At 33.1% G+C, this 12,072-nt stretch overlaps 1 protein-coding gene across 2 annotated transcripts; it reads left to right on the top strand.

Moving 5' to 3' along the window:
• Window positions 1–545: 545 nt before the first annotated feature.
• LOC120335144 (uncharacterized) lies at window positions 546–10,066 on the top strand. 2 transcript variants are annotated; one of them, XM_078112690.1, is made up of 15 exons: window positions 546–700; window positions 923–1,079; window positions 2,207–2,326; window positions 2,749–2,879; window positions 3,514–3,783; window positions 3,853–3,955; window positions 4,240–4,354; window positions 4,532–4,714; window positions 5,040–5,244; window positions 5,487–5,598; window positions 5,872–6,000; window positions 6,523–6,681; window positions 7,181–7,290; window positions 7,539–7,709; window positions 8,236–10,066. In XM_078112690.1, the coding sequence occupies exons 1-15, from the start codon at window positions 634–636 to the stop codon at window positions 8,541–8,543; spliced, it is 2,340 nt and encodes a 779-aa protein (XP_077968816.1). In that variant the 5' UTR covers window positions 546–633; the 3' UTR covers window positions 8,544–10,066. The 2 variants fall into 2 exon arrangements, with proteins under 2 accessions (XP_077968816.1, XP_077968810.1); XM_078112684.1 differs by having other exon boundaries at window positions 8,215–10,066.
• Window positions 10,067–12,072: the final 2,006 nt, after the last annotated feature.

Raw genomic sequence — 12,072 nt, 5'->3', positions numbered from 1 at the left:
CATAAGAAAGACGTAATAATTTACGTGTATTTTTTATGATTGTATGTAGAGCAGGTTTCGAGAAAAGTTGGTAATTTAATAATAGTAACAGTTTGTAGTAGTGGAATTATTTTGAAATGCGAATGAAAGAACTTACGTATAAGTTGGGTAGTTATCACTGTATCAAAGTATTCTCGTGAAAAGATGTTTCAATGCTTTCGCTTCACACCATGTACATGCCCTGCAGACTCATAGATATTGGGGAAGAAGTATATTAAGGACAGTGCAGTCTTTAGCCAACAACTATCTATGATCAACATGAAAACCGAATATAGGATTGGGCGCATTGATGTAGTTGGGCATACTGGTGAAAAGACCTATCTACTGCTTCATAAAAAATTTATTCTTTCCACGTCTTTCGCCGTTATTCAAAATATTGCTTTAAGAATTGGAACTGTGATGTTTATCACGTCCATGTACTTGATTTGATTTGCCAATAACTAAGAAGATATATTATCCATTTTCATAGCTATATGTTTATTTTTTATACTAACATTAAATAACTAATATTTTGATCAGAAAGAGTTGAAAAATTGGAATTAGGGTGTAATATTTAAGTTGACCACAAATGTCAAAAACTGTGTCTTTCGAATAATGAAGATGAATCCTACTGTTTTGGTGATAATTGTCTCGATTATCATCACAAGTGCTTCAGCCCAAGGTTAGTTGAATATTGTATGAATAAACCCATTTGCTTTTTTCCTGTCCAATATTTTGTTTATGAATAGGTTTCTTTCTCTCGGACAAATGTAAATGTTCCTATAATATATGAGAAAACCTCAGCTCATATTCTTCAAATTTCATGTTAATAAATGAGAATTGTTATTTATTCAATTGTTCAAATCTGAATCTGATTACAATTCCAGATACCGTTGTGTTTCAGATCCCTGGAAGAAAGAATGTGTTGATGGGTTTGAACTGCTTTTCTTCAAACGACATAAAACTTACAACAGCGCCAAATATTCCTGTGAGGGATTGGGAGGCTACTTAGCTAAAGTTGATAATGAGAGAATGACGACAGTCATTAATTCAGCATTCGAGTGAGTTAAAAAGAAACTAATTTTTGATATCTTGGTGTTATTTAATATGTGAATTGTTCTATGTGTTGAATGAAACTTTAGCACTAAATAGATGAAATTAATTATCTCACTGTTATTTGTACCATCTCAATGTAGATTAAACACTTATTATATGCGTGAGTTGAAATAGGATATTGTTTGTACAGTGATGTACGAGAGCTAAAGATTTATTTTACTTATAGGAATTATGTTGAAGGATCGGGATAATTCCAAATATGTACTTCATTATTTTCACAATATAATCGTAAAATCAGCCTCACTATTTTGTTAATTTCTACACAGCAATTTATTTACTTTGGATATGCTGTATTGAAGCTAGTAGTTATTCGTAAAAAGAATGAAAGCAAGAATCAATGAAATTTTCATAGCTTACAAGTTCGTATATTTGAATAAACTTGAACGAAAACTGTCATACGCAATGAGTTTTTCACTAATTACTAATTAAACATATACATTCAAATTTGCAAATCTCACCTAAACACCAGAAATAACTGTGGATTAGGGCTGGGCATTTTCAAATACCTTGTGATTTCAGAATCGAATCGAATAATTTTTTTCGAATCGAATCTCGAATACTTGAAAATATATAATTGTAAGCGACTTTAATATATATAGTAATTGGTCCTCTCAACAAATGAATTACTGAAGACATAGAATAAATCACGCAGATAGATTACTGAGCGTTCACACAGAATAACAAACACGTTTTATCAATACCTCACTACAGAAAATAGTCATATGTTAGAATTTCGTTAAAAAAATATGACTCTAATGAGAAAAAAATTGGGGAATTCACCTCGACCATTAGCGGAAAGATAAAAACAAGATGGCGGCGATTCGAAATTTAGCTCTGAACCGATTCGAATAATTTACTATTCGATTCGATTCGAATATTCGATTCGAAATGCCCAGCCCTACTGTGGATTCAGCATTTTTTAATACTATTTTGCTTCCTCACACAAAGGCTATTTAGGTATCTTGGCGCGTCCATGGTATGTTTCAGCTCTTCTCTCAGTCGTTTTCTCAATTTTTAATCTATGGTTCCGTTATTTTCTTTAAAAAAACTGATAAGGTTTTTAAATTCTCAGCATACGAGGTGGTGATAACACTTTCTATATCGGTGGAAACGACATAGCTAACGAAGGAGATTGGAGGTGGCAGGATGGTACTGATGTGATCATGAAAGAAGAAACAGGATATCAAAACTGGTGTGTTTCTCAACTTTATTTAAAAAAGTTACAAAAGAATTTAATAAACAATATATTTTCTGCGTGAAATAGTTTTCAGAACTTGTATACCACGCAGTATTCATTATTATCAATATTATAGTAAAGAGAAATACCACGGCAAAACTTCAATAATGCTATTTATTATCCGTCGTAGTCAAATTCATTTTGTCGGAGGTGAAATCCTGACAAACCTCACTAGCTATATGTTAGGGGCAATTGAATAAACTATGCCAAGCAAAAACTTAGTCTAATTTCATATGTAGTATATCAATACTTCCCCTGTTCGAAAAATATTTAGGAGCTATATCAGCGTAACAACTTGTCACTAACTATTTCTTACATTAAATGCTTAGAGCCTGCATAATTTTTAGAATAATTTATTCGGCTTCTAAATTTATCAGGAAATCTAATCAACCAAATGGTGAGACTACACAAAATACTGCTGTTGAAGACTGTTTGGTAGTTGGAAGAGAAACGTATCGGTGGGTTGATATATCTTGTGATGCAAACTTCTACTACATTTGCCAGAAAGGTATGATTAATTGATTTTTCGTGCACAACTGGAGGTAAAAAAAACGTAACAAGTTGCATAGCTCCTATCTAAAGAAACAATAGAGCAAAACTCAAACATATGCACACGAAGTTCAAACATAATATTTTAACAACAATTCCACAAAAATCATACGATATTATGGAGGAAGCTTGAACTGTGGAAAAGCTATAGTACCCAGAACACTACAGTAACTACCGCACTGTCCCAGCAAAACTCAAATATATCAATTTCCTGTCCAATAAGCTAGTACTTAATTATTGATCGTAAATTAAATACGAATTGAAATAGATTGTCAAATTAGGAATATTCAATTGGAACTGATCAATACAGATCACATATACAAGGATTCGATACAAGTATTGTTTTTCGGTGCCACTGAATGCTTTTAATAGAATTATTGGGCTTCAATCACTTAATTCAAATTGTGTTACAAATAAAGTTGCACTAACAGTATTATATCAAAAATGTTTTTTTTATTTGCTAAAAATATAATAAAGGTACTTTCAATGTTCAGTGTTTCTGCTTGCATGAACCAAAGTAATCAACCTAGTTTTTCTTATTCTAAAAAAATTTGTGTTATTTAAGGCTTCAAATTTCACAAATTCTGCTTCAGTGTTTCAGGGCCCTTTTGTTAGAATACAAACTATTAACGGAAACCAGAAAAGGTGTTCTGCAACAGACTGTAGCACTGCAACACAAGTTGAATGGCGCAAAGCATCTAACAAAGTATCAACCGCAACTACACGGGGAGTTTATCAAACGATACAAACTGGATCAGCAACCTTCAATCTTCAAAACGCAAATATTGCAGATGAAGGGTCTTATACTTGTTATTTTCGAAACGGCAACAGTTGGAAACATGGTAAAACAGAATCTTATGAAGGTGAATATAAATACAAATATCTGCTTTTTGTAATCTCTGCCTGCTATGTTTTTGGTATTTACTTTACAGTGACTGGAAATCCCACAATCTACCAAATATCAAATACCGAATGCAATTCTAACTTGATCATCTCATGGCAATCACATATAAATGCTGTTGGATTCCTACACAAGTGAGTTCATCTTTATGGATAATTTGATATACCCACAAGATTTAGTTTATATGTCATCTTTTACATGGAACAGGCCTCTAGAAAAATCCGAGGGAATACTCGTTTTGACCACATTGTTAAAAAACGGCTGAAGCTGCTCGATTTACATTGTTAAATTTACTAAAGGTATTACTAAAAGTCAAAACGTAAATCTGTCATGATGGTCACGACCCAATACCATTACGCATATTGCTACCCGTTGTTACTTGCATTAATGCCAGCGTAAACTCACATCTGTTTTACAGGATAGAAGTAAGTCCGACCTCAGGCGGATCAACAAGATGGGTGGATTCAACAACATCTGAGAAACAGTCAACCACAATAACCAGTTTGTCGCCAACCACAACCTATACAATCAAAGTAAACAATAACGATTTATTATATTGTTCACATCGATTGTTCCGCACTTATTTTATGCGAATATTTGTGGACGAAGGTCTCTCTTTTCAAGATCGCCTTTACCTGTAAGGCTAAATTAGTTTTCTGCCCCATTTATACTTTCGTTATTAAAATGCCTATATAAATATCTTTTGTCAGATTACTGCATGTGTAACAAAAGATAACTGTCCAACCAAATATTCTACTTTCCGAAACGCAACAACAGGGGGAGCAATGTTATCTGCAGAATCGTCGTCTATTATACAATACAAGAATACACAAACTTGCGTCATCTCTTGGATATTATCTAACAAGACAGAGACTGGTGATTCATATACTGTGGTAAGCAATATTTTTATTTTGACTCAAATTATTCGAAACACACAGCTTTGGTTGAATATATGTCAATTGAATTGAGAATCCCAACGTGTATCATGAAGTCCACATTAAGTCGTGAAGTTTGACTGTTTATACTTACGATCGTAGATCTGTTTTGGTCCGCTCATATAAATTGCACATTGGTTTTTTGTTTAATAGTAATTTATATCCAATTCCTATTCCACTCAGCTGGAAGGTTTTACGTTATCTTCAACATCCTTATTTGGTATCAATTTTCAGAGCATTTTTAGTGACTTTCGGATGTAATTACTTATCTCATGATTAATAGGAACTGAATCTAACTTCAACCCTGGCTTCCTCACGAGATTCAAACTTGAAGACAGACATGAAACTTATAAACGTGACGTCATCATCTGTGTATTCGTTTCAACCAGAATCAAATCGTAACTATTCCGCTTCAATCAAAATATTCAGTTGTGCTGGATTTGGTCAAGTTTTATCTGTTACTGGCAGTTGTCTCGGAAAACCTAGAGGTATATTCAGAATTCAATGTTTGTGAATTCAATTTTTTAATCACTAATCTACTCAACAACTCTGATTAACCCAAGATATGCGAAGTTGCGTAAGTCATTGCGTTCTAAATATGTATCAATTTTCAAATTGAAACGATTATTAGACACATTTGCAGAACGCAGTTTGCAGCAAAAGTGTGAATCATAATGCAAAAATCAAGGATATCATAATGCCTTTGACTAAACACTGTCTTGTATTTTAGCTCCCACAAAGGTTTTTCCGCCTGATAGTTTTGAAGATAACCTAGTTAGCAGCGTATGTGAATTCAAAAAACTCGGAATACAAGCACCAGATGAGACTAATGGCCTTGTCAGGTAAGCTAAATGCAACAGAGTAAAAATAATATATCGACAATAAAGGTAGTAAATTCATCTTCCTATTAGCCTGAAAAAAAAAATCAACTGTGCCTGTTCATATATCATATTGGGTATATTATTCCTCTCCTGTACCAATATAATCACTCGGCTTATTAGACACGAAAGTTCTGATTAATTTTGATTAGTATCATTTTACAATATGAACTTTATTCTTCAACAAAATAAGATGCCGGTACAATTTGTGTTATTGTATAATCTATTAATTTACAGTTGCATATTCGTACTTGTGCGCACAAATTTGAAGGAACACGACGTGGCCCTCTCCTTGACTGACATGATAAATATTAACAACACAGTGAGCGGTGATAAGTATATTGCCAAAGCAATACTTGTTTCAAGGTTGTAAATAGTTTTTATTTCTAGAAAATTATATTACGTGAATATTTAAATCGGCGTTTTAGTTAAACATGATTTGTAGAATTTGCCTGAAATATGAAACATAAGAAAATGATTGAAAGTTTATTGGCGATATTAAAATTAACTAATCGGATAAAAGATTTATTCGCAATCGGTACCAGGGCAATGTAGGTATTACGTAATATATCAGAACAACTGCGATATTTCGGTATAAATTTATAAGATTTTTGACGTTGATTTTTTCGAAAAACTATAACGAAACGCTTTGTACTACGAATACTTTACTCCAATACTTTTCGGCTATAGTATGGGCATACAACGCACATGCAAGAAGAAACTTTGATACTGCATATGTTCGTATCACCATAGATGTATTTTGAAGAGTTTCAATGTGTATATACCTGTATGCGTCGTTGCAACGCGATTTTTCTATTGTCTCGAGCAGCAGCGGTATTTCCTGCATAACATATCATATTCTATTCTACATTGAATAAAATATTTTAGCATGAACGGTAAGCGAATGAATATAACACTCGGTGATGAATCAATGACAACATGTGACGTAATAAATATCGGAAAAGCAGGGATACAAAATGAACAAAGTTCTGGAAAAGGAATTCTATTCACAGGAAGGAACAAAAAATTAGATAAAAAGATGTTCAGGTATTCTATATATATCTTAGGGTCATATAGATCATCATAGACTTTTAATTTTTTAATTGGAAGTTTTGGTATTAATATAATGCTATTTCAAAACCGGCAGACAGTAAAGATATATGTTAACGTCAAATTAGATTGATTTACTTATTGGACACGTAGTGGACATAACGATCGTTTCAATATTATGTTGTTGTTGTTCTTGTTCTTGTTGTCCTTGTTGTTGTTCTTTGACACGTTTTTAAAAAGTCGCTTTTCTCTTCGAATACTGGACCAATTGCTTTGAAAGTTTCAGTGGTTGAAGATAAAATTTTTCTCCAGAAGGCTATTACTTTTTTTTTCGCTATGACGTCATCAAAATTATTGCCATTGGGTGGCGCTACGTGTCCATATATTTGAGCATAGCTCTCTTGTTTAATGGTGCTATCAAATCAAATATAATATATACGTAATTCATTTGAGAAAATTATTTCCGCAATGCATAATATAACTTATTTTACTTCAGTGTCTCGATAGTTTATTCTACGCCCTCTGGTGACCAAATACATTTCAGTCAAAGCCCCTCTATAACGTTGAAACAAGGTGAACAAGAAACTACTGCTAAGAACGATACCGGTAAGAATAACAAATATTCAGATTTGGTTAATTCAAAGCCAGATTATGAAAAAAATTAGCGAACTTCAAACAACACAACATAACAAGCAAACAGTTATGAGAATTAAAAGAAGAATAAAGTGTTCTTTTATCGTGAACGTTAGATACTATCATTGTAATTCTAGAGATGATGTTGCTCATTTTAATAAAACTATAATCCCAAAACCTTTAAATATCAACGGGAAATCAGAGTAACGTATTTGTTTTAGAGAAAGGAGCGTTCGAGTTCAACATCATCAGTTTTGTGATTGGTTTTCTCATTCCTTTCGTCTTCTTGGTCGTCTCTGTCTGGATCATATACAAAATGAAGAAAGAAATAAAGAATTTGGAGGAAAAGGCAGAAGTAAAAGAACACAATTACGAAACTATAAAAGAAAAAGGTAGTGAGAATTAATCAGAACTGATGTATAAAATATTATTCCCATACAAATCAAATTCAAAGTGTCATTTAAAGTGTATAAACGCAACAGAACACGGTCACGATAAAAGTTGTAACTCCACTTCAATGATAAACACATGCCATCAATGTTAATGGGATAGAAAACGTTTATCAATCAATACAGGTTCTAATAGTGGGACAATACAATTTGTATAATTCGCATTTATACAAAATTGGAATGCCACCTCAAATAAAAAATAAATAAAATTAACGCCCTACTAGGAGTCACGCCCATTAGATTACTAAAAATTTGAAAGAGATTGGTCTGTGAACATACCTTCTATGAAGTGATGGAAAAAAACTGAGATATTTTATTTAAATAATTATTATTTTAACACACTGTCTATCACAGGTTTACATACTAGATCTGATTTCTATCAAGATAAGTATTTTAAATCGAATTTTAATTGTTTGTGGTTGATAGTTTTATTTTTTCAATTAATTAGCAACTCCTTCCAACAATTCAGCTCCACAACCATCATCTTCAAATGTCTTGCAAGAAACTGCCGGATACGAACAACCACTTCCTGCAAAAACTAAGCAAACACAAGTGGAGTCAGCTTACGAACAACTATCATCATCAAATGTCCTGCAAGAAACTGCCGGTTACGAACAAGCTCTGCCTGCGACAACTAAGAAAACACAAGTGGAGTCAGCTTACGAACAACCATCTTCATCAAATGTCCTGCAAGAAACTGCCAGTTACGAACAAGCTCTGCCTGCGACAACTAAGCAAACACAAGTGGAAACAGCTTACGAATCTTACAACGCCTGATGAATTTCAGCTGAGCAGTAACTATCAGCAAATTACAAAATGTAAAAAATTCAAAATAGTTGTTCATTGACGAAACACTAGGTATACTTGTTACATATAATCTCGTTATTATTGAAGTAGTCAGTCAAGTTGGTATCGATTGTCATCTCTATGTCATAGCCGGAACAGAGCAATCAGCAGTATCTATTCACTTTTTCACCCAGAGTGTAATCAGCTCTGTAGGTCATGTCGCGAACATGTATATTCCAGCATGCATTCTTGTAAACGACTTGTAGTTCGGGTTAAGTCTGTGTATTATAATACAGCAATAAAAATCCGAAACCTTTCTTGAGAAGTTCACTCATTTTGTCTTGCTCGTTATAATTTCCATGCCCGACAACTAATACGCATATACAATAAAATAGGAAAGTTTTATAGTTTCATTTCCAAGAATGAATAAATTCTTCTTGTTGACTAAAAATAGAAAACAAAAATGAAAGAATGCTTCTTTCGACTAAAAATAGTCCGTTATTCTTATAGTAGTAATTGGATGTTATGTCTGAAATGCACGCATTTCATCGGACATGGGATTTCCTCAGGTACGTGATGCGCCTGTCTGTAATTTTGCAAATCGTCACCAGTTGAGGCTAGAGATTTTTATTTACCAGGTCCTGCAAATGCCTCAAGCTAAACCATGTGGTGTTTAATTCTATTGTTTTTTGCATTTTCACTAGACATTTTTGTTTCGCATTTTAATTAATTATGGGTATCGCTGACGATCTATCCGTCTATCGTAAGTTTCTAAATTTTTATTGTATTTTCTCAGAAAAGGAAATTTTGACTTTAAAGAGTGTTTCACATTACTGCGACATTTTGTTTACTTTGTTGATTTCTTTATTTTCATTTGTAAATGTTGCTGCTTTATTTGTACAGACCTATTATTATAATCGTATTAGATTGAGCAAAAGTTAATATCACTTGAACATCCAGCACCGATACCTCTAATTTCCATTGAAGAACAATATTGTGCTTGGAAATACTTGTGACTGAGACATATATATACGTTTTCAAGAAGTATAAATAGAGTAAGCAGTTGAAAAGATCGCAAATTCAGATTTGAGTTTGTTACTTATTTTAAATTTCCGGGAAGTTGGCCATGTGTAATTAAATAAAGGTAAAAACTTACATATTGCAAACGTTTCTCACGAACGTACTCAGAGAAGTTTATATGGAAATTAAGTCTTGATATATTAAAAAATCTCCTCTATTCAGATGTATACATGTTGGTGCGTTTAAATGTGAAAATATTTTCACTGTCTACTGCAATCAGGAAACATGTGACATGCACAAGCATTTCGCTATTTATAAGTTACACCGAATGAAAACTGTTTTAAGTGATATAGCAAAATTTGAGCAGGGTCGTGTAAAACTTCCATGTGCTGTATATGTGATCTTTCAAATATTTGTAAATATACGTGGAAAAAGGAAAATAACAGATAAACAATATTTGACAAACTCGTTTTACAACAATCTTAAAAATCTCAAACATTATCTTCTATGAAACTAAAATATATGTTATTTTTGCTTCGTATTAAATTTATATTTGTTCATTATATTGCTCAACAATATGATTTTGACATCTAATATTAAATGTGTATATACAGATTAAATACAGTTGGTTTAGCAATGCATGTCTTATGTACAAAAGTGACTCAATGAATTGTGGGTGTGAACTTGTAATCATTTTACGAGGTGTCACTACTGTTTGTACAGTTTCGACATGCAGTAACCAAAAGACATAAGAAGCTTGTGGTTTCGTGAATAACAGTGATTTCCGATTTGACGCAAATAACTAGCAACGTTGTAAATATTATATTAATTTTTCTTCACCTGATAGTAATAGATGAGATAGTGCAATATTTGCGCATGAAATCTCAATCCAAAATATAGCTATTCCCCCAACCTGTGAACAATGTTTACTTAAATAGCTGTTATGTTGTGTTACAGAGGTGTTGTTGAGATTTGATGCCGGTATCAGACTGAGTTTTTCATTTCCGATGATATAGTGGGAGGGACTGGTCCAATTCTTGGTAGCTTGATCAAGTCACTAACAAAAAACACAAACTTTGTTAAACGAGGAATGGGCCAGAAATAAACACGCAAAAAATACGCGAACGTATTGAACGTTCAGGCTGTTGTAGGCTACTTTTAAAATACTTAAGCTGATAATGATCTATTCAATCTGATACAAATACAATGTGACAAAGTAACGACTAACGAGAATAGTCGGAAGCCACGAATAACTTAACTGATTTGGCATTGGTTTAAAAGAAGCAAAATACAAACTTTAATCGAAGCTATGTTGGTAAATTATGTGCACAGACACTTATAAAAGCAATTCACAGGAAACACACCAATCACGCGTGTACAGGTCTGTAAATGATGAGGCCAATACCGATATTCTTAAAACGATATGCACACAGAACAAAACAATAACACGCCATTAAAAAAATGTTAAAAACGTTGCGAATTGGCATGGTCAAATTATAAGACCATAAAACTGTTTATGCATATATAATACCAAAGATATTGTTTGAGTTGTCATTCAATATATAGGTAGATTTTGCAGTACCGATAAAAACTTTTACTGTAGGCCTATCTGCGTTAGTTGAATTTCAATTACTTTTCTTCATAAACCTGATTCATTATATTTCGATTCTGTCATGCTGCCTTAACGTCCTTTTCATCTTTACATCATATGTAGGCTCCTTATTGGTATTCATTCAATGCCAGCGAATTGTTTCATTATGCACTCGGCGATTGTTCGGCGTACTTATCCACAGTTTAACTTTATGCTTTTGGAATGAATTACTACCTATCTTGCTAAGTATTACAACGGCGATTGCTAAGCTTGCACTGCACCACAGGTTAAAACGTGAACAAGCCAGTACAGCAGTACCGTTGTCACTCCTCAACACCAGTTCCGACTAGAATGCAACTCAGCAAAAAATCAATTCTTGATCATTGGCGGAACGAAAGTTAGAATTGAGCATATTGAACCCATTCCATTATTGATCGGCAAACAATTTTCTCGTATTTATAAATTTGAATTTTAAATGATGAGAGGTGAAGTAAGATATCAAAACTGATTTGGTCCTCAACTATATTTAAAAAAATTGAAAAAAAAAAAAATTGCTTCTTAAATTATTTTTTATAACTTTCATGTCGTGTAGTATCCACAAGAGTGTAGCAAATTCAACGGCAAGCGAGACTTCAATAATGCCATTGTCTGTCGTAGGGGAATTCCTCCTTTTGGATTACTTGTTAAGTACTAGTCACCAATTGGATGAACTATCTTAAGCTAAAATCTACCTCATTTTTAGAAATGCAGTATGTATATACTTTGACTTTTTAGAGAATAATTTGGTTGGTTGGTATATATTAATATTCAACTTCACCTATCATTATCACATCAGTACCATCCTGCCATTTCCAATGTCCCTCTCTAGCTAGGTCGTTTCACTAATATGAATGGTGTTTTCATCACCTT

Source organism: Styela clava, chromosome 1, assembly GCF_964204865.1.
Source record: "Styela clava chromosome 1, kaStyClav1.hap1.2, whole genome shotgun sequence".
NCBI classification, from domain to species: domain Eukaryota; kingdom Metazoa; phylum Chordata; class Ascidiacea; order Stolidobranchia; family Styelidae; genus Styela; species Styela clava.
Note: the sequence above shows the minus strand (reverse complement) of the source record. Positions and strands in the feature narration are given on the sequence as shown.

What these genes read in the sequence shown, in the direction of transcription:
- LOC120335144 (XM_078112684.1), top strand. Translation starts at nt 634, where the DNA reads ATGAAGATGAATCCTACTGTTTTGGTGATAATTGTCTCGATTATCATC. An exon ending in CTACTACATTTGCCAGAAAG is followed by an intron (nt 2,880 to 3,513) that starts GTATGATTAATT and finishes ATTCTGCTTCAG; the next exon opens with TGTTTCAGGGCCCTTTTGTT. An exon ending in TTGTCTCGGAAAACCTAGAG is followed by an intron (nt 5,245 to 5,486) that starts GTATATTCAGAA and finishes CTTGTATTTTAG; the next exon opens with CTCCCACAAAGGTTTTTCCG.